The sequence below is a fragment of the Vipera berus genome, assembly GCF_964194415.1.
Source record: "Vipera berus genome assembly, chromosome: 1".
In the NCBI taxonomy this organism is placed as follows: Eukaryota; Metazoa; Chordata; class Lepidosauria; order Squamata; family Viperidae; genus Vipera; species Vipera berus.
In genome coordinates, this window is record NC_138202.1 from 142,658,522 (window position 1) to 142,682,671 (window position 24,150).

Consider the following 24,150-nt stretch of genomic DNA (forward strand, 5'->3'; position numbering starts at 1 on the left):
TTCCTGATTTTTTCTAATCCACAGAGATTATGATGGCGAGTATTTACACTGATGAAATCCCATTATAGTCATATAGTATGTGATATTTAAAGAAGGAATCTCTTGGTACAATTTACTTCTTATTCCTTCTGATTACAGCAGTCAAGGGCCTAGAGACAAACTTTTACTAGTAGTATAAAAACCAATTTTTAGGCACCTTTAAAAAAAATTCACAAATCCAAATTAGAGTTTATAGTGACTATTGCTTTATTCATTGAATTTCTAGTCATACCTATTCCAAAAGTTCAGTATTGGTGAAAGGGATGTAATAATCTCTATTCAATAGTTATTACAGGTAAGAAATAACAGAAATCCCAAATCCACCTTACTGTTTCGTGTCACTAGCAGTCGCTGTGACAATATGAAACGTATCCTTATTAGTGCTGGTTTGCCACAGCAATGGATATATGACAATATGAATTACCAGTGTGTAAATTGTTCTTGACTACTTATTCCAGCTGTTAAAATCCTGTTCAATGAAAAGGTGACAGTTTTTCTCGCTTGTGATTAGAAATCATGTTTTTAAAAAATATTTTAATTTGTACCATTGTTGCAATCAGTAATATTTAAACTAGTCTATTTGAGACATTGCAGTAAATGAATATCAGAATTAATTCAACATTTTCTTTATCAGTTATACAAAAATATGCCTAAATTCTATCTTTTATAACTTGGAGACAGTCAGTTTAATATCAGTGGTGAAAGGCACAGATCTAGAAAACAGGCTACTGTGAATTCTGGCCTAATTTAGAAGCCAAATGGATGACTTCAGCACCCTGGTGACACAGCGGTTAAGTGCAATACTGTAGGCAAACTTGGCCCATAGCCTGAAGTTCGATACTGAAAGGCTCAAGATTGACTCAGCCTTCCATCCTTCCGAGATCAGTAATATGAGGACCCAGATTATTGGGGGTAATATTCTGACTCTGTAAACCACTCAGAGAGTGCTGTAAAGTATATAAGCCTAAATACTATTGCTATTGCTATTCAGGCAAAAGATTGGGCTATGAGAAGCTATTTCCAAAATTGATTCCAAGACAACTGCAAACTTGTCCAGGAATTTGGCAGGAGTCAACATTGACTTGAAAGCACACAGACACACAAACAAACATTCACAGGACTGCAGAGTACTCAATTATTATGCATTCCTTTTTATGAACTTGGAAATAGATAGGATAGATAGATAGATAGATAGATAGATAGATAGATAGATAGATAGATAGATAGATAGATATAGACAGAGATAGAGATAGTGATAGAGATAGAGATATAGATAGATAAATGATAGACAAACATATATATATATATATATATATATATATATATATATATATATATATATATATATATATATATATATATATATAGAGAGAGAGAGAGAGAGAGAGAGAGAGAGAGAGAGAGATGCATTTTTCTCCTTTTTTGCCATTGTAGATTAAATTAGATGTAGATTATACTACCGTAGGGTAGTTTTATAGGTGTAATGCAGATTAAAGGAAGAAAATGATCTTAAACTCTTTTATTTTCTTATCTGTTGCTTTAAGATTATGAACACAAAAGGACATGGTTAGGACCTCTGCTTGGATTTTGACTGAACAAATATCAGGCAGAAAGAATCACGACCAATTTCTTAGCTTGCTGCATAGGCTTTATTCAAGCCTAAACATAAGAATCTAGTCAACTAATGATTAGCACTAAATTGGTGCTAGATAAGGTTCAACAAAATTCAAGGGAGGCTGGACTTGGATCTCTTGTGGCAACACAAGGACTCTAAACTGATGATGCATTTAACTCCACCCTTCATCTTTGCCTACTCTTCTCTACAGTACTCAGCATGATGGAATGGGCAGCCTCCAAGTCCATGAAAGTTTTCCAGTAAATCAGTGCTAGCTACAATAGTGAAACTTAACCCAGGGATTGAAATGGAAAAAGGAATATTCCTTTACCATATTGTGACAAAGCCACAAAACTGGAAAAAACTCTTGTAAATTATTGTTCATAACAAATCCACTTTAATAAGCTTGTTGTACTTCAAACCCCTAGGAACTGGTAACTAATCCCTTTAGTATGGGGGAATTTATACTGAAGTGGTGTTTAAACCATTTTAATTATTTATTTAGATCTTACTAATAGTATAAAAGTAATATGTGAAGTCAGTGATTCCCTTTTCAAGGCTCAGTCCATGTAATCACTTGAACGGCTTTTCTGTTGCCCAGTCATCTAGTAATCTAAATATGTGGCATTCAAATGTTCGTAAAATTTGTCAGATATTTTACATTCTAGTGACCCATCAAGCACAATTTCACGAACTATGTATAGTGGACTTTCAGAAGTTGTCCTCTTTTACTGTTTGCCTATAAATCCCAAACTGGTAGAATAGCAAGATACAAAATATTATAAAATTGGGCTGCATTTGTTGAGATTTGTCTCAAATTGTGTCGTCTGATGGTTTATGGGTTGGCTTTGAAGTTAGTTGAAGCTTTAATTTATTGACGTAATTTTTTTTATTTATTTATTTTATTTTAATCCCATTTATATCCCGCCCTTCTCCGAAGACTCAGGGCGGCTTACAATCTAAGCACAAATCAAATGTGCTTAGCAATAGCCTTCATTCTATGTATATGCCTGCTTATTAGGGCTTTCGCCCCCCCCCCAGCGGCATTATTACAAAGTCAGCTTATTGCCCCCAACAATCTGGGTCCTCATTTTACCTACCTCGGAAGGATGGAAGGCTGAGTCAACCTTGAGCCTGGTGGGATGCGAACCTGCACTAATTGCAGGCAGCTGGTGTTACTTAAGGAGGCATTAGCCCACTGCTCCACCAAGGCTCTTATATTGTTTTGCTTTTTTTCAGTTTAATAAATTGTAGCTGATGAATCTCCATTGGTGTTACTTAGGGATCAGATGTGATCCTTCCTAACAAATGCAGATTCATTAGCATAACGCAATTCCATTCTCTAATGCACAGGTGTCAAACTCGCCATGTCACATGACGTGTCATGATGTATCGTGACTTTTTTCGCATTGCCAGAGCTGGGGTGGATGCAGCCACCACATGATGCAACCGGCCCGTGGGCCGGCAGTTTGACACCCCTGCTCTAATGTGTCTCTGAAGAAAAAGCAGGTGCAAGTATTTTCAACAGACTTGCTTTAAAATGTTGATTTACCAGCATATAGACTGGTTTTTTACCTAAACACTAATATGCCTTGTATGATCTATCCTATTCCATGAAGTGTCATGCTTTGCCATAGAGACCCAATCTTTTCTAGGAAGGGAATATTTTTCATGAGCAAAAGCATGCTAGTTTTCTACCATAAAGTTTCATGAGGATTAGGTTGTGGCCATGCAAATGGGTTAAGATTTGTTAGCAGAGCTTAATTCCAATCTCCAATATGTCTATGTAAAATGCTCATTTTATAAGGTGCTTTCATTGTCTTCAGTACACTTTATCCCTTAATCTGTTCAAATGTTATGAAAATGCAGTTGCAATGCTTTCCCTGACAGAAAAGATTTTTAAATGTTAATTTTTAAAGCTTGAATTAAAACATGTTAAGTAGAAACACAGATTAACAATAAAAGAGCTGGCCAAATTTCGTATACTTGAAAGAATGATTTAATTTTTTATAGGTGAATTAAGAGGATTGAGAAATTGTTTATTTTTACTCTTCTTCTTTCCTCCCTCTCTCCCTCCCTCTTTGTCAGTAACAGCAGAAATGGTTTGGGCAGAGATTTTTTTACCTTTTTATTACAAGAACTAGTTTTCATGTACAATTACTATATACACCTATTATTTCCTATAGAAAGATCTCCAAGAGAAAATTACATCTAATTGTTGCTTTATTCAGTTGATTCTTTTCTACAAAAATAATAATAATAATCTCCAAATGGGGTTAAAATATAGATAATTACAATAAAAGTAATTTTAAAAATTTGTAACAAAGCAAATTTAAAACTAATTATAATTTAAAATAGAAGCCAAAACATAGGAAAAACTTAAGACATATCTTACACTATTGTCAATCAGTCTTCACTATAGCCTTATCATAATTTGCCATAAATGCCTGGTCTTTGTAAGATTAGGATCCTAGAAATTATGTGTGTTCCTCATTAGGCTCTATATTTCATATGATGGAAGAATATAACATTAGCTTTATATCATATTTTTGTTTTAAATTCCCGATCAACACACTTCACCAACCTCTCATATACAGATTGCAGTTCCAGGATGCCTTAGATCAGGGGTGTCAAATTGCCAGCCCATGGGCCAGATGCGTCACACCAAAACCATGCCTACCCCATTGCCGGGAATGGGGAAAAAGTCGTGATACGTCACGTGACGTCGCAAGTTTGACACCCGTGCCTTAGATACTGTATATAGTAGACAGAGATGAAACCAGATTCAGATATTCAACTGAATATATGCAGCACTCAGACTAAGGGGAACTGTCTCTCTTGCTTTTCAACTCCACATGTTCATCAAGTGGTTTGTGTTCATGGAAGTACACCTTCCGTGAGTCAATCCTCAACTCTGCCTTATTAGAATCCAGGATCAGAAAGTTGCACTTTCTTTCAATCTCACGTGAGTGGAGCTTTCTTTGAGAGCATCAGCTGAACTTGTAAGAGGCAAGGCAAGTCCCTATTTTCAGTCTTATCTCAAGTCTTTTAACCATTCGTCTGAATGCTCGAAAAGGGCTATAGATAAAATGTCATTGTCCATTGACAGAGCTGTTTCCAGAAATAATCTGCTCTCAATGTAAAACATTTTAATTATGTTTGCCTGTCTTATTTATATAGGCCTGTTTAGATATTCAGTGTGTAAATGGGGGATGGCAACTTATAGTCCTGACATCGCATGTTACTTTCAGATTAATTCCAAAATCCTCTGCAAATAATGAATTTAGGTAAGTTTGTCTTTTGCTCATCTTAAGTAATATACTTTTTTGGCTCTATGTAATGGCCACCTAGGATAGGCTTGCTGTAGAACAGGGGTGTGGGAGTTTTCTTCAGTTACTGATTCTCTGGAATTAATTGAAGGATTTAGGTGGAAAATATAGGCTGCAAACACAAACATTTATTTCAATTTAAAAAGTCCTTCTCAGTAGTGATTTTTAAATATTTAATAGATTAATGACTTATTCCAAAGTGATGTCATAGATCATAAATCATAAGATACAATTATATATCATAAGATAGTAAATCATAAGATACCAATAGGTAAAGGTAGTAGGAAAGATTTTTACTCAGAAATCTTCTGTCTTCTGAGTAATTAAACCTTTGGAGTTAGCCTTACCTATTACCTACAGCTTCCCCAGATTTTACATAAACTCTATAGTTTTGGGGGGAAATAAAACTATTCATCTTTTAAAATTATTAAAATATTAAATACTTTCTTCTAAACCATTACCAAAACAGAGCAATGTATATAACACTTATAGTATATTTTTTATTTATTTTTATTTATTTTAATTCCATTTATATCCCGCCCTTCTCCGAAGACTCAGGGCGGCTTACAAGCTTAGCAGTAGCCTTCATTCTATGTATATGCCTGCTTGTTAGGGCTTTCACACACACACACACAAGCGGCATTATTACAAAGTCAGCTTATTGCCCCCAACAATCTGGGTATATGATTCTATAGACTGCATTCTTTGTTCAGTTATATCTTGCTGATTAGTGCACTTCTGGCAAAGTTTCCAGAGAAACACTGGTTAAGTCTTTGCATTAATTTCTATGCAACGTGTTGTTGAGATGTAAGAAGCACATATTAATTGCTTATACAACAAGATTTCAGACAACACAGAATCAAAACCTGATTCACAAATCCTGCTCCAGCATTAGTCTGCTGCAAAAAAGGACACAGTGGGGACCCTTTAACAGCCCAGAAGGGCTATTTGGGAATATAGGTAGTCCTCAACTTACAACCACAATTGAACCCAAAATTTCTGCTGTTAAGCAAGACAGTTAAGTGAGTTATGCCCCATTTTCTTGCCACAGTTGTTAAGTGAATCACTATTTGTTGTTGTTAGCTGTGAAGTCATGTCCGACCCATCGCAACCCCATGGACAACGTTCCTCCAGGCCTTCCTGTCCTCTACCATCTTCTGGAGTCCCTTTAGGCTCACACCTACTGCTTCAGTGACTCCATCCAGCCACCTCATTCTCTGTTGTCCCCTTCTTCTCTTGCCCTCAATCTTTCCCACCATTAGGCTCTTCTCCAGTGAGTCCTTCCTTCTCATTATGTGGCCAAAGTATTTGAGTTTTAGCTTTAGGATCTGGCCTTCTAAAGAGCAGTCAGGGTTAATCTCCTCTAGGACTGACTGGTTTGATCGCCGTGCAGTCCAAGGGACTCGCAGGAGTCTTCTCCAGCACCATAGTTCAAAGGCCTCAATTCTTTGCGTCTCAGCCTTTTTTATGGTCCAACTTTCACAGCCATACATTGCAACTGGGAAGACCATAGCCTTGACTATACCCACTTTTGTTGACAGGGTGATGTCTCTGCTTTTTAGTGTGCTGTCTAGATTTGCCATGGCTTTCCTCCCGAGGAGCAAGCGTCTTTTAATGTCTTGGCTACAGTCCCCATCTGCAGTGATCACTATAGTGTTAAGTTAGTAACACAGCTGTAAAGTGAACTGGCTTCTCCAATGACTTTGCATGTCAGAAGTTCACAAAAGGTGATCACATCTCCCTGAGACACGGCAATGGTCATACATATAAGCCAATTGCTAAGAGTCTGAAATGTGATCACATGATCGTGGGGATGCTGCAACAGTCATAAGAATGAACAACAGTCATAAGTCACTTTTTCAGTGCTGTTATAACTTTAAACAGTCCTTAAATGAATGAATGTAAGTCGAGGACTGCCTGTGTAAGTCCTGTTATGGAATGTAGTGAGGAGGTGTATGTCCTGGAGGGAGGGGATACATTCCAGAAAAGTAAGAGGCAACTCAACCCAGATGAAGACAGTTGCTCCCTAATAATCCACAGAGTTTATTGTAGATGCAAAGGTAGACTCCAGTCTAGCAAGATTTTGTCTATACATGTGAAACATGAAAGAACTCAGCTCAGAAGAAGGAGCACATGTCCTTCTTGGTTTGAAACCTGACAGTCCTTCCTCACCAGCAATTTGTTCTTCCTTGAAGCCAAGCATTTTGGTGTATGCTCTGGCTTTACACCCATAGATGCTTTTAATTTTTCACCCTCAGAAAGTCCTTTACATGGGTAAATCTGCTGCCTGGCTTTTAGCAAATGAACAATTCATAGCTCTGTCTTATCTTCAAACTCTGGGTTTTGTTTTTGGTTTTGTTTTTTTTTGTTTTAAAGTAGGATAGTCAGTTCATAGGAGCTATAATCATCGTATTTCATGCCTCAAACTGCAGAATGACTCTCCTCTCCTTTCCTTTTATATTCATGTTCACAGCTGTCATGTCCACTACTGCTCCTAATGGATGGTTTTTATGTACATATATCTGAAACTCATAATGTGAACCGTACTGCTGAACACGTTGTGAATATACTGCTCTTCTTTAAAAAGGTGGTTGTTGTTGTTTTTTTCCATCTGCAGTATTGACTAACTGTCGGTGTTTGATGTATGGGTTACCAGGCTGATGTAGACTTATGGTTAGAGCTTAAGTTGTTAGTTCTGCTTTTGCAGCCAATTCAGAATAACTACAGATGCCTCAAGATATTAAAATTGACTCCTCAAATGGACTCAGTGTGGGAGTTTCATTGGTTTTAAATTGATAACAGCTGAAAGGGAATGATTAAAGCTGTATAAGGGCATAGAATGCCGCTCAGTTTTTCCCTTCTCCCTTTTCACAACTTCTCGCAAACAACTCTTTCTATGGGAATTTCCTTCCCCATGGTAATAATAAAAGTATTTCATTCTTTTAAATTTCCAAATGATAAATAAGGCCATTTCTAAAGGAGCAATTCCTGAGAACCTAGGAAAAAACTAGGGGAAGACAAAATAATTTTCTATTCTAAAGGGAACATTTTAAGTTAAATAGCATTCCATAAGGTGGACATTGTGTCTATTTCCCAGACATTGGAGCTAAATAAGTTGGATGGGAGACATAAACTGTCATAACAGGAGATTAGGAGTGTTATGTACATCTTTGCTTATCTTCACTACTCCCTACCCCATTATTAAAAAAGGGGGGGGGAAGAAAGCATAAGTTTTAAAGAACAATTTCAGAAACAAATCACACAAAGACCTTTTGCTTTCTTTAGTCCCTTGAGAGCAATTATTGTTTTATTGGAAAAAATATTCTGTATGTTTCTTTATCCCAACAAGACTTAAACTACTTAGATATGGCAAAGGAAAAAAAATTTTTGAAAACAAAACAAAACCCAACAACAACAAAGAAACTTCCAGTATATACATCCAGACATGCATGATATAGATTCTTTTAATCAAGATTTCAAGAGACTTTAATATGCTGGATTCTGGAAGTTGGTTCAAGCCCCAAAGGTAAAAGTGTTGCTTCGCACAGATTAAGTAATTATTACTCAGCTAACCCAATTTTGGCTTTGTTTAAACCAAAATTGTATTTTGTGTTCCTCAAAGTTGCAACAGAAAAACCAATGAATGCACACATTTGGATTGCCACTGAACAATGACACCATAATGGCAAAGGATTCAATCCATGAGTGCAGGCTGAGAGCGAAGTATGCGTTACTCCAAGTCTGAGGAAATTATAATTATAATTCTGTTTTAGATTTTGCAATTAGTATTGGACTGAATTATCATCCCTCTCTTTTGTGGAACAGAGAAACCAAGTGAAAATTCATTACCTTTAAACTAATCAGAGAGATTTCTCTGCCACTGGAAACATCTGAGGGGAAAAACTGGAAAAAGAAAACGGCAGCTCCCATTTTGTAAATCAATCTCTGCACACCCAATAAAAATTAGTAAAAATTGAAAGTCTCTGAAAATGGTTCCTCTTTTAAGGCTGGCCCAGCCAACGTAGGGTGGGTATTTCCAGCTCAGCTCAGTAATGAATTATATTTTCTGAGAATCTGTTCTTTATATAGACAGAGATTATGTTGCCTAGTGAAATGGAAATTTTTCACCAAAATGTTGTGTTCATCAAGGATGGTATCACAAGTACTTGATTGCAAATTTGCGTGATGAAAAAGTGCAAACAAACAAAGACTTCCAGTCACTTTTGAGCATCTGAGGCCTGGAAAAAAAATGCTTTCTGTGTTTAGTAGAAATATCTGAACAAAAACTGGTGGTGTATCTTCAGACAAATTTTTCAACTATATCCACAGCTAAGAGGATTGCTCTGTATTCTTTGAACTAATCTATACAATTTCTTTACAAATAATGTTGGCAAATTTTCACAAAATGCAAAATATGTAAAAGAATGAAATGTGGGCTCTTTGAAACAAAAAAATGAGGTTTTTACTTGAACACACTAGGAGAGGCAGAATCTAAAGATATCATAGTCTTTAATATTGTGCAGGTTACTATTTATGCATCCTTTCCTAGGATTATTTTAGGCTTTGCTAAGAAACATTGATTATAGAGTGCTGTCAAAGAACGTCTACACTAATTTTCCAAGTGTCATGCTCTGCTGGAAAGGTATGCAGAGACTATCTCTAGGCTTAAATGATGATCTTATAGCCACATTGTTTAAACATTTTAAACCGCTTCCATTGAATGGTTTTTCTCATAGGTTTGATTCATTTTGATTCTGCTGACAAAGTACCTATTAAGGAGCACTCTCTTCATAATTTGTCAAAAATATATAGCAGAGATGAAGGAGGATGAAGCTAATTTGTAATCTCAGAGCACTAACCTAGTTATCCTGACATACTTCATGATGTACACCCTCAGCCAGCCAGAGGATTAAAGTTATGAAGCACACACACAAACACACAAAAAATCAACATTTTGTAAGCTGTACAATTTACAAGCATTGTCAAGGGGTCAGGGTGACTTATTCTTAGTAAAATAATAATTAAACATTTGCCAAGGGAAAAATGTCAACTTTGTACAAAATGTTGGAGAAAATGCTGTAATGAAACTTATCTCTTTGTTATTTTTTTTTAGATTTATATCTAATAAAGTTATTGGCTGTCTGTAAATGATGTAATAGAGAGGCATAATAATATAATATAATATAATATAATATAATATAATATAAAATAATATATTATAATATTATAATATAATATAATATAATATAATATAATATAATATAATATAATATAATATAATAATATAATATAATATAATATAATATAATAATATAATATAATATAATATAATATAATATAATATAATATAATATAATATTATAATATAATATAATATAATATAATATAATATAATATAATATAATATAATATAATAATATAATATAATATAATATAATATAATATAATATAATATAATATAATATAATATAATATAATATAATATAATATAATATAATATAATATACCATTATTAAATTATTTACCTGGTTTGGTACCATTACAATTACTGTATAATAACAATACTACCTTATGTCTTAAAATTTTCTGGACCTTTTCTTTCTATCCATGGTTTATAATCCATACAGTTCTCTACTGCTGCTGTGTAGAGTATATGTACATGGTATGTCTTGTTATGATAAATAATGCAATACAAAGTGTTATTTTTTTAAAAAACAGTGGATCATTTTATTTATTTATATCCTGCCTTTATTATTTTAATAAATATCTCAAGGAGGCGAGCATACCTACCAGTAATACTTCTTCTCCTATTTTCCCCACAAAAACTCTGTGAGGTGGGTTGGGCTGAGAGAGAGTGACTGGCCCAAAGTCACCCACTTGGCTTTCATGCCTCAGGTGGGACTAGAACTCACTGTCTCCTGGTTTATAGCCTGGTGTCTAAGCCACTAGACTAGAGCAAACTGGTTTGTCCTATCTGAAGAGTAAGATATTGGCATGCCTTCCACTCTACCTTCATATAGTAGATTATATTATTTCATATCACTGTGTGCTCTGTGAAAAAGAAGAACAGTTTCAGACCTCCAGCAAACTTCTCTGTTGTTTATTAAACAAGCCTGCTATTTTTCAGGCTTCTGAACAAGCTAGAAAAGGGATGTTATTCTTTTAAGCAATCAATTTATTGAGACTTTTGAAACAATCACATCTTGTTATCAGCCTCATGTTAAAATCTGAAAAAGACAGGTTGCTGTAATGAATATATGAAGCTATTTGTGCTTATTCTTCAAGTTTATTCTTGTATGAAGTCCAAACCTTATCCTATTAAATATTTTAAGTGTACATAGGCCAGTTGGTTTTATTTTAAAATACAAGTAGTGTCCTTCAAAACTTAGTTTTCAAGCACAATTTACAAGCATTTAAAACACAATTTGAATTTGAAATGCAGCTGCAAATACAAGTATAAACAATCTATTAGACTGATGATAGCACCAAATAGGGTTTTTCACTTATGGGACAGTTAACATTTTCTAAACTCAGATTCCCCATCAAACAGCTGTTTTCACACAAGGCTGATATTCTCTGGATTATATTACAATGCTCTATACATTTAATTGTTGTGATGTCAGTACAACCTTCCAGGTTGGCTTTTCTAAACAAACCATTGGCTACGTAAGATCACAAGGGAACAGCAGCTTAAGGCAGCAAGTTATGATCTCTGGACATGCAACTGTTGACCCTCAGCTATTCTTAAAATATTTTCTGGAAGACAGATCTGGGCTATGGCTTACCTACTGACATTCAATAGGAATAGCATTCAATTATCCAGTCTATTTTACTTTTGCATGTTGAAGGAGAGTGGAGGACATAGCATTTTCACCTTACATAACAACCTGACATGCAGATGATTACAGATGGGGCTTGCACAGAAAAGGATATCTCTGCTTATGTGTTCTGTAATGCAGCTGACAGTTTCTAATATCCACACCACTGAGAACAAGCTGTGGACATCCTTAACTCAGTGTGCCAAATAAAATAAATCAGAAGTCATAACTCATGGCCTCAGTCCCAAGGAAAGAAATGGGTTGCAAATTGGTCATACATCAAATTTATCTCATTGTTTTTCAGTGATATAGTCACACAATTTGAGTAGGGATCATTGTTATGTATGCTGTATATCTAGTAAAAACTAAACACACATAATGTTCACAAACATAAGGCAAAACCTGGAATGGAATTCTCTAAGTTTCTTTGATATTATGTTTGACAAGCAAACTTTGCTTGCAAAACTAGGTAAGTGGACAACAAAACCTTTATAATTTACTATTCACTTTGTTTCACATTTCAGAGGGCTTATTTAAAGTGTGGTTTCTGTTTAATCAGCCATTCTGTTTTGTGTTTTCTAGATCAGATTTTTGGTGCTTACCTACACAATGTGTGTGAACATGATGGCTCTACTGTCCCTTACTTTGTTAAAATGTGTATAAAAGCTGTTGAGGAACGAGGTATGTATTTTATGATCTACATACATTCCTAAATATGGCTGTATATTTATAAGTGAGATTTTAAATTCTGTCTTTCATTTACCTACTGATGGATAGCTGGGTGTTAAAACTACAATGGTATCAACCCTCCCCACTTTTCTTAAACTTCCTAATATTCTTTGAAATAAGTATGTGCCATCCCCTCCTTTTTTTTCTGGACAGTCACTGATATTATTCAAAATAAATAGCAGCAGTGGGTCTCTTGCCCTTACAATTATTTGTTGAACTTTTGTACTTGATTACTGTCACTGTTTAAAGCCTATAATGTTTACTGCCTTTAAAAATATGTCCTTGTAATGTATACATTCCATTTTCTGCTTCCAAGTAGTTTTCAACTAAAATGAAGTTAGCAATCAAGTAAAAGATATTTTGAACACACAAAACCAACTTTCATGAAGTTCATGACAAAAGAAATCTACTTTTATACAGCAGTTGTGTTGTATTGCATTGTGCCAAAAAACGTATCCATCAACAGCACCCTACCTTCTAAGCTTCCAATACCCTTTTGCAATCTATTCTGGAGGGATCGTAAATCCTTCAAAGCAGCAAAGGGGAGTTAAGGGAAGTGCTAGCATAAGAAGACAGAGGATAAGGGGAAAGCGTAATACATTCATAGAAATATGCTCATGTAATATTATATGTATGCAGGGTTAATGGTGTATAATTCTTGGAAATTCCATTTTACTCATATAAGTGAATTAGGAAAATTATATTCCCAGGATATCAAATAGCTATGAAATATGGAAATATTAGAGCCAGAAATATGCAGTGGAGATTTTGGAATGTGGGAGTCTCTTTTAGGATTGCTAGCTTTTGAACTGACTACTGCAGCTGTCTCTTTATAAGCTTTTTGATCTACACCAATTAGTGATAACATTTAGCAACATTTCATTAGCAACTTCACCTACTGATTCTACAGATCAATCCCCTGGAAAAGTAACAAGACCCCAGTTTGTTTTACTTTATGGTTTTGTGGTTAGTTAACCAACCAAGCCTGTAAAAAGAAAGAAAATATAAATATAAATGATATAAAATGTAGATTCTGGATTAAAAGGTATTACAAGTTTGATAGCTTGTGTTGATACAATTTTTTAAAAAGTCACTCCTGCTGAATTTGGAGCTTTTACCATTCTAATGTTAAATTTCCACTGGCTATTCTTGCTCATTGCAAGAGAATTAAACAAGCTTTAGTGAAAGAACACACTGATTCACTGCTTATATTCATAAAGTGCTCATTGGCTGCTGGAATAGTTCCTCAGTCCTAGGTACTTCCTATAAGGTAGCATTAAACAACTCAAATCCCAAGTACTATAAAATACGGTAACTGGTTTCTGGATCAAATTAATTCATTGAAAAATGCAGTCCTGTTTTAAAAATGTCCAATAGTAAATGCCTTTGCTAATACAATGTTCTTATTTATTTTATTGATTGATTGATTGATTGATTGATTGAATTTCTACACTGCCATCTCACTGCATAAGTGATTCTGAGTGGCTTATGAGTAAAATGAGATTTAAAATATTAAAATATGTATTAAAGGTAATAGAGATGTTAAAGAGAATAAATAGATATGTTAAGATAATAAAGATATTATTATCTTTATTTATTAATATTACAATATGTTTTTTGCCATAGACATTACAAATATCAGGAAAAGGTTTTTTTCTGTTGTTGAAAGATTCATTTGGCATTTTACCTTGGCTTTTTCAATGCTATTAGAAACTTTAATTTTAAAATGTTCTCTAACTCTGCTGCTTTGAAACTTTTAAGGCATTAAGAAATATAGTGCAGTTTTAACATTGTTGTTTTTTGCTGATATTTATAGTAGACAGAAACTTTATTTCAGTCATTTACCAATAAAAGCACAATCAATAAAATGTACCACACAAAACTATTCCTTAACAACAAGAATTGTTACTAACCATTTATGGGTGAAGTTTACACATAATTTAGGAAAATGTTGCTACTTTTAGAGAAATACATTTATCTTTGTTATTCATAGATACTGCAAATAAACATCCGAGTGCCTCAAAATTACTCTGTATACCTTGCAACAGGCTACAGACATCTAATACGTTTCCTTGAAAAATACATATATACATACTGTATATACATATACATATATATTTTCAAGGATGCATATTAGATGTTTGTAGTCTGTGAGAAGGCATGCAGAATAATTTTAATTCTGTAGAATAATTTCTATAAGTATTGCATGATTCCGCTTTGATTTGTATGCTTCCTTCTCTGTATTTACTATAACTTTAAGCTAGCATATGGCATTAGCTAGTAGAGATATAAATAATAACTAATCTCAGTGGTATGTGATAAAATTTGCATTTTATCACTATTTATGACTTTGTCCTTGGTATACAATTTTTTTCTTTTCCTGGACTAGGATTATAATTCCTGCGCCTTTACTTCTGTTTACTCAGTGTGTTGTTTTCACTAAATTCTGGCACAAACTATTGCAGGACAGCAGTAATTTATGTGAAGCTAAATCCAATGTTTATGAAAGCTTCTGATGACATTTTAGACAGGGATTGGTATTAGGAAGCCATATGTGGAGGTGCCAAGTCTCCCAGCATGGCTGGGACTCAACAGATTTAAAGCCCTCCTCCTAATGGCCAGATATGCCTCCAGCCAAGTTATTCAACTACAGAGTCATGGGAAATACTTATGTACCAATTATGGGAAAGGCATAGTTAATGAAAACTGTATGTTTACTTACATAGTCTTAGTAAGAGGGCCTAAACATTCGTTGCAGCTGGCATCTTGGCTGAAACAGAGAGCTGTGTCTCTCTGTCCCATCTTCATACAGTAACCTTATAGTTTGTTTCCTTAAAGTTGAAAGTTTCTTTTCTCTCTCTGAAGAACCTCCATTACAGAACTAGATTGTACTAATCTGAAGTATTGCTCGCTGTGAAAATAAGTACTGGCAGCGGAAAAGCCTCAGGTATAACATTCCGTATCTTAAAATCAGTTTAAATTCACCTGAATTCATATGTGAGTTTCACATTGTACATTTACTGGCAATTTGCAAAAAATCTTGTCTCACTTGATTAACATTGCCTGCTAGATGTGGCTATAAGCTACACAAAATCATTTTAAATTAAAACTAACAATAATATATTATTTTCATGTGTCATACAGGAGAAGATATACTTTAAAGTAAATGGGATATGGAAAATAATAATATTGAATAAAGAAAAGGAACATCAGAATGTATCAGCTAGTAATTTCCAACTGAACTGGTCAAAAACAATTTCTTGATGCTAAAGGTTTCATTGAAAATGTTTCCTATCCACTATCATTGCATTGCATTATTATTTAATAATTTGTCCTACTAGTATTTTTAGCTTGTGGACAGCCCCATGTCTTACATCCTTATTCTTTTGATTGTGAATAGTGAAGGAAGTTATTTTAATCTAAATGAATACTCTCCTGTAAAAATTTTTAGACCTTAATGTTCTGCTTTTTTCTTTGTTAGCTGTCAGTTTAACATTAATATGTTAATGTTAGTATATTAAGAGCTGTGGTGGCATAGTGGTTAGAATGCAGTATTGCAGTCTAATTCTGCTGATTGCCAGCTATTTGATTTTGACTGGCTCAAGGTTGACTCAGCCTTCCATCTTTCTGAGGTCACTAAAATGAGGATCCAGATTGTTGGGGGCAATAGGCTGTAAACCTCTTAGAGAGGGTGGTAAATTACTGAGAAGCGGTATATAAATCTAAGTGCTATTGCTATAATATGTCATTATTAAAGCCCACCTTTTTTATTTATTTATTTATTTATTTATTTATTTATTTATTTATTTATTTAATATACCGCCCTTCTCCCGAAGGACTCAGGGCGGTGTACAGGGCAATAAATATAAAAACGAAGTACAAAAGTTAAAAAACAATTAAATATTATTGCTTAGACTAGAAATCCTGTGCAAGGAAAAGAGTAATTGTTTTGTGAAACATTTCTGTTCTAGGATTATTTCCACATCTATTTTCTAGCTAATTATCCAAGACTATCAAATTTTGCTTTGTGCCTCACCAACAATTAAAATAATGTATTTTTTAAAAATCTATATAAAATGCATTTGTTTGTAAAAAGGATAAAGAAATACATATCTGACATGACAGACTCAGCCATAAGCCATGTTCTCAGCTTCGCACTACCATCCCTCCTCATTGCGCACACTGAAATAATATGATTCCTCAGAGAGAAGTTTTCTGAAAGAGAGAGAACACTATCAAAAGTTCTTGGAGCATACATATTTGCCATTATTAAGAACATTTTGGTTCATCCTTCTGATCTGTTTTGATTGTTACCGTAATTAAGTTGTGACTGTGATCCATACAAAGGCAATAATAAAGGCATTAAAGTTAGTTAGCAAGAGGGCAGAGTCTGTGCATTAATGTGAATGCTGAGCCAACAGGCCACCATTGGAGACAGCAATCCCAATATCTAATTCTCTCCACTTTCACTTTCTACTGTGGAATAATGGAAATAATTCAGTGTCATCCTGCTTTTGAGATGAAAAAGAGACCAAGGATGCCATATGGTACCCTTTAAACTTAATGAGAAAAGACATGTGTCCATATGGAGAACAAAGGGACAAGTGACAAAATGCATGCCATGACATCACAACATAAATGCTGTTATTTACATACTTATGTCCAAAGTTGGGATTATACAAGGGCAATTCAGAAATAAACCTCCATTATCAATGACAGACACTCACAGATACAGAACTTTTATTATACTTATTAGAAAACTACAACATTACATTACTTTTCTCCATAATCGCCATTCAAATTGAGGCACTTGTCATAACATCTTACAAGGTTTGAAATTCCTTACTAGTAGTCACTCGGCGCCAAATCTGGGCTGTAGGGGGGGTGATCAAAAACATCCCAGCAGAACTGCTACAAAAGTTCTTGGGTGCGTCTAGTGATGTGTGGGCGAGCATTCTCGTGAACCAACACAACACTGGAAGTCAGCATGCCCTGACGCTTGTTATGGATGGCTTGTCTTGAGTTTTCATAACATTTCACAGTAGACTTCTGAATTGATGGTCGAACCACGCTCCATGAACTTCACTAGCAGTTCTCCTTTGGCATCTTTACATTTGGCGGGATTTTCTATGGCACCACTTCTGATGTGCTGTTGGTTTGAATTGCCCTCGTAAGTATGACAGTGCAGTCTCTGTCTCATCTATCTATCTATCTATCTATCTATCATCTATCTATCTATCTATCTATCTATCTATCTATCATGTTACTATTTTTTCATCACCACAGCTAGTTCCTGAGAAAAGAGAGGACCAGGAATAATATCCTTCTCTTTTATCCCATTTTCTAATTCTTAGTTAAGTTGCTAAACTCACAACATAGGAAATGTTCTTTTGGTTCAAGCCAGAGGGCCATCCTACAGACAAAGATCCTCCTACATCCAGAAGCAGGGATATGTATTTATTTATTTATTTATTTTATCACATTTGTATACCGCCCTTTCCCTGAGGACTCAGGGCGGTTTACAGGGAATTAAAAATCAAAACATACAAAAGTTAAAAACCAGTTAAAAAATATTAAATTCACCCTGTACACTTAAAAACCCCAGTTAAAATTTTCTCCTCAGCCTGGGCCCAGGAGCTCAAAGAGCCAGGTCTTCAGGCCCCGGCGGAATGATCGGAGGTCGGGGGCAGTCCTCAGCTCCACCGGCAGCTGGTTCCAGAGGGCAGGCGCTCCCACTGAGAAGGCCCTATCCCTGGGTGTCACCCGCCGGCAATCTCTCACCGGCGGAACCCTGAGTAGACCCTCCCTGTGGGAGCGCACTGGGCGAAGGGCGTTTGATGCCGGCAGCAGGTGTTCCCTCAAATAACCGGACCCAGGCCATGTAGGGCTTTATAGGTGATAACCAGCACCTTGAATTTCACCCGGAGGGCAACCGGAAGCCAATGCAGCTCGCGGAGTAGAGGTGTTACATGGGAGTATCGGGAAACCCCCATTACAACTCGCGCGGCCGCATTCTGCACCAGTTGAAGCCTCCGAGTGGTCTTCAAGGGCAGCCCCATGTAGAGAGCGTTACAGTAGTCCAAACGGGAGGTCACAAGCGCATGAGTGACTGTGCGTAGGGTGTCTCGGTCCAGATAGGGACGCAACTGGCGCACCAGGCGAACCTGTGCAAAAGCCCCCCTGGTCACGGCTCCGTGATCTTCAAAATTGAGCCGTGAATCCAGGAGGACGCCCAAGTTGCGAGCCCTATCAACGGGGGGTAACACCTCACCCCCCATCGTTAGAGGTGGAATAACTTGGTTAACCCGAGACGCCGATATGCACAGCCACTCAGTCTTGGCGGGATTGAGACGAAGCCTGTTTCTCCCCATCCAGACCTGAACCGCCTCCAGGCACCGTTACTTCCAGATCTAGTCAGGGAGAAAAGCTGAAGGATAGAAGGTTGTTCCCATTATATCTCATAATTTAATTTCAAAGTACCACCTTCAGGGACCCAGATTGTTGGGGGCAATAAGCTGACTTTGTAATAATGCCGCTTGGGTGGGGGGGGAAGCCCTAATAAGCAGGCATATACATAGAATGAAGGCTATTGCTAAGCACATTGATTTGTGCTTTAGATTGTAAGCCGCCCTGAGTCTTCGGAGAAGGGCGGGATATAAATGGGATTAAAAAAAAATGATTATGCTGAAAGTTGCTAGTAACGTGGGACTCTGGTTCTGTAATTTGTCACTTAAAGTCTTTTGGATTTCTTTCCAAATAGTCTTAATGGTCTTCATTCTTTTCTTTTTAATTGATCTTGTTCAAAATGTTGTAAAGAATCTTGCCCAAATAATTTCTGTCATGAGAACTAGTGACCTTCCAAAACAACTTGTATACTCAAATTCTTAATGTCATCATTTGCAACAACACTGCTGATTTTCTTTCTCTGTTGCAAGAATTATATACAAAAATCACATAGTTGACTCTTGGCCAAAAAGTCATCCTGAGATCTCTAGCCCTGAATAAAGATTTAAGAAAGACCTTTAGTCCATTTCGGAGAAGGTCCCTTGCTTTTAAAACTTTTATCTCTTAACTTTACTTGTTAGCAGCTGTTCTATTTTTTTGCTGTCATTTGTTTGACAGCATCCAGTTATAGGTTCCGATGTCTGTTTAAAGAAACAGGGAGGTTGTTGGCTTTAAAATCCCCTTACTGCTTGTGTGTTCAACATTTTCCCAGGCTTTTCTGCATAGTTTGCCAAGCAAAGGGACTGACCTTTTGTAGCAAACACTTTTTCATTTCAAAATGCTCACTTTGATTTTTGTCCCATTTTATGCTCATTCCAAACTGTTTACAGCCCACTAAAAATGACTGTGAATTATATGTTTGTGTAATAGATTCCTTTTGTGGTTGAAGAGGAATGTTTACTTTGTGCAATTAGTTATCTTTGGGTAGATTACAGTGACCTGGAAAAAAAAGGGCCTAAATGATTATAGTACCTTAAGCATTTCCTTTTGTTATCTCCTATAGCAGTAATCTAAAATGTTTTTTTTTCCCCCCGAGCCTGTTTGTGAACTCATCATTTCATATAGAGCAAATGATCTTCCACCAGTCTTTTGCTCAAATAGTTTGTTCTGTGTTTTAATGTGGGAAAGGATTTTAAATTTCAAATTCCTTCTCTCCAAGCTGAAGCAGGATTAGGGCAGTCTAATCTCTGATATCTTTTAGACAGAAAAGGGAGCCTTTTTCCTCCAAAGATATATGTAGTTTGACAGACATATGGAATTTTCCAGTATGCATACTAGTTCTTGTAAATACATTTTACACTTCTCTACAATCAGTACAAGTATTGTGTGGTGAAGTGTATGATTAAGATGTACACTTAATTGTGTGACTGGGGTTCAGGTAACCACTTGATCATGGGTGCTTTTGGGTTACTTGGTCCTGTTAGTTTCTCCCAGTCCAACCTACCTCACAGATTGTTGTTACTGAAATAAAATTAGGGGAGACCCCCTGTAAGATGCTACACAGTCTTATAAAAAAGGAAGTTATAAATGCTGTAAATAAGTAAGATTAAACAACCACAATAATGTTACAAAAGAAGTACACATCATTAACTTTCCTAAAATTGCTTCAATTCCAGTGGTGGGATTCAAATACCTGAACATCCGGTTCTCTGCGTGGATGCAGGCCTGGGCCTCCAAAGGCCTAGAATGGACTTCCGGAAGTGATGTCCACACACTTCCTGTGGGCCATTCTAAGCCTGGGAGACCTCCTCCAGGTCTCCGAGTCCTAGAACGGACGTCTGGAAGTGACATCAATGCACTTCCTGTGGGCCGTTCTAGGCCTGGGAGAACTCCTTTAGGCCTCTGAGGCCTAGAACGGACTTCCAGAAGCAGCGTGGGTTCAGCTGGTTCTCCGGTTCTACCGAACTGGTGCGAACCAGGTGAATCCCACCACTGTTCCATTCCCTTTGAAATCAGTCCAGAGGAAAACTATACTTTATGAAATCCTGATTTTGTTGAACCTATATTTCATTCTCAAACACTGCATGATTATCATACAAAAGAATAGATGTTAATTCATGTGATTAACAGAGTGTTTCAATAAGATTTGCTTATATCAAGGATCGTCTCCAAGAAATCTTCATTGTTCCTCTTTGGTTGTATTTCACTTTTTTCCCTTCTCTTTTTTCAGTCGAATTTAAAGTCTATGATGGTTAGAGCTCTGTTTCTTTTTTAATTATAAAATGTATTTAAGGATAAATACAGTGTTTCATAAAAAATCATCTAATCAGAAAAACTGAACAAATATTCTAATAAATAGATTGTTCCAAATTCAAAAAGAAATATCTATCAAAAATTAGTAAAATACATAAAAAATAAGAGGCTCAAAAAAAGAATATTTCTCTGAAAAAAAAGTCAGTTGTTAAATGATATTATTCAGTCTCTTTTTGTAAATTTAGTGCTGTACTGGCACAAGAAATGCTTTCTTGCTTTAATTCCATGAACAGCTTCTCAGACTTTCTGCCCTGTCATCTCCCCCCAATTGTCTGGGTTAGAGTTTAAGGGTGGTGGGTGACTACTGGTGGCAGAAAGGTCACCTCCATGCCATTGTTTGGAAGGTGATTTAAATGTAGTCCTGGGCATATGCGTTTCACTACCCTCTCTTCTTTTTCACTGCATTGTTTTATTTACATTGCTAACATGATTTCAGGACCTATCATTACTGAAATTCTGTAAACTGTTCTGTATGTCCTTTTGGCTGAAGAGCAGAGTAGAAATGCATTAAATAGCTGCCATGTCACTAAGAGTTATTGGGCCCTGATGCACAACATAAGAGCCACTCCAAGCTTATTTCAGAACCTCATCATCTCCTTTGGGCTAATTGGTTTGTTATAAACATTTACCCAGAAATCCGTAGTATCTACAGTTTTGTTTTATTTTTCCAAGTTTATTTACAAATTGCTTATCCCTTATGGTTGCTTTTTTACAAACAGTTCCTAACATCATTTCCCACCCCCCCATGCTTCCCGCTTTATATAAGTTTCCAGTTACCTTTGAGAGCAGTACATTAAAAATGTAGGGATCATATTGCTCTGCTAGATGAGCTGAGCTCTTAGTTCTGCTAATTTTGTAGCATATATTCTTTTCCAGTTTGGGAAAAATCTATTATACTTGGATCCAAGAATGTACTAAAAGCTAATACTTCCATGAAAAATGTGCAATTTGTACTGTTTAACATCTGACAAAAACTTTGAAGGTTTTTTTTTATGATTTGTCTCCTTCCAAGATTTCAGCGTCTTGTTTTTATATGCTTGTAAAGGGAAAAGAAGCAAAACAAACTGATACCAAATGCATCCTATTTTAGAGGGGGGGAAATTCAACATTTCAATAGGTAATATAATTTTGTATTACAGGACTAAAAAAATTGAGTTCAGGTCAGTAAAATATATAGCTTATCAGCCATTGATTTTATTGCTTTGTTGAATTCAAACAAATATTAGCCAAGCCACATTCCAAGCAATTTTACCTTGGAAATTTTATGATATAAAAAGATGTTTGTAAATTATGAGCGGAAATTAGCAGCAAATGAATGCAACCGTCTTGGCAATAATTGTTCTACGAATTCTGCCTTCTGACTCATTTTATCCAGCTATAGCCACCTTCCACAGAGCAAAAGCTAGTTCATAGTTTTGTACAAAGTCCAAGTTACAATTGGCTCAGAAGGGTATTTTCTCTCTGGGGCCTCAGTGTCTGTAAAAAAGCCACACTCTGGGTCTTTTTGTTTTTGAAGAAAAAAAGGGGGGGAAAGGCATCAAGAGAAAACATTTCAGAAAGTGTACAACATACAAATTAGAGGGAAGCAGAAAAGGAAGAAGGAAAACAATGTATCATGGGGGTATAATCTGGAAAGTATGAAGAATGGAACCTAAGCTGCATTTTTCCTAAAAAGTAAAAATAAATAAATAACAAAACTACAAATAATAGGTACCCCTTTAAGCCAGTTGCCATCTTTCTTAAAGTCACCTGATACCTGCCTCATTGACTAATTCATTCCAGAGAAATGTATCCCATGCTAATAAAAGAAAGCATTTGAATGGTAAGAATTGCCAGAACAAATAAGTGGTTACTGACTGTTTACCACAGAAACATTTGCTGTGACAGGACTAAATTCATACCTGGGAGCACTCCAGTGGTTTTCCTGGCACACCAGCCTGAGAGGCTTTTATGCTTCCCCCCCCCTTTTTTTTTTGCTCTATAAAAATAGTCTTTTGGTAACCGTTTTGAGTAGAGGCAATATTCAGAAATAAATCCCAATCAGTCAGTGAATTTACCATATATGATACTCTTCTGCACTTTATTAATTTAATTTGGAAAGAGAAACTTTTTCTCAAACCCTATGCCGAATCTCAAAACTTGTTCTAGCACTCATGGAAATGGAAAAACTCAAGCAGTAGGCAATACCCCAATCAAGGAACTACCAACTGAGACCAACACACTAACAGTAATCAAGGAACCACCAAGGACACACACACCAGCATTGACAGGGCAAGCCAGTAGTATATAAAAACAAAGCAAACCCCACTCTTTTCTAGCACAGATGATGTTACCTAGTTGGGGAATGAAACGTCTGGAAGAAAACAACCACACTCAGAGAGCACCAAAGATCCGACTCAAGGAAATGCTAGGAATCCTTGGAAAACTAGGAATAAAATATTTCCTGATTAATTAGTGGCTTTGAACTTTTGCTAATATTTGTGTTATATTGCATACTACCTCTTTTCCAACGAACTCAAAGAAACATACATTTCCTTTCCGTCCACTCTCCAGGTCTTCCAACCCCCCTTTTTAAAATCCAAACAACAAACATATAAAAAGTCAAAACAAGAAACACTGACTGATCAGGAGAACCCAATAAATTCCATAGCTGAATTGAAGGCTGAATTTCCTGAATTCTAGATAACAGCTACTTACTAACTGGTGGATTGCCAACTAATAGTTGATGGAGAAGAAATTTATTTTTCTGTCACTGACAAACATGGTGGCAGCAAACATACATACTGTATTTTTTTTCTAGACATTTAAAAATATTCCACAGTAAAAGAATAAAACTTTGAAACATTATCGGAAGCTGAAAACA

General features: G+C 35.9%; 1 protein-coding gene across 1 annotated transcript in view; it reads left to right on the plus strand.

Annotated features, from left to right (window-relative positions):
* ARHGAP15 (Rho GTPase activating protein 15) overlaps nt 1–24,150 on the plus strand; it is a 485,392-nt gene that overhangs the window by 276,344 nt on the left and 184,898 nt on the right. Inside the window, exon 10 of the mRNA XM_081336568.1 lies at nt 12,384–12,482. Coding sequence (XP_081192694.1) covers nt 12,384–12,482 — 99 coding nt within the window. The remainder of the gene's footprint in view (nt 1–12,383; nt 12,483–24,150) is intronic.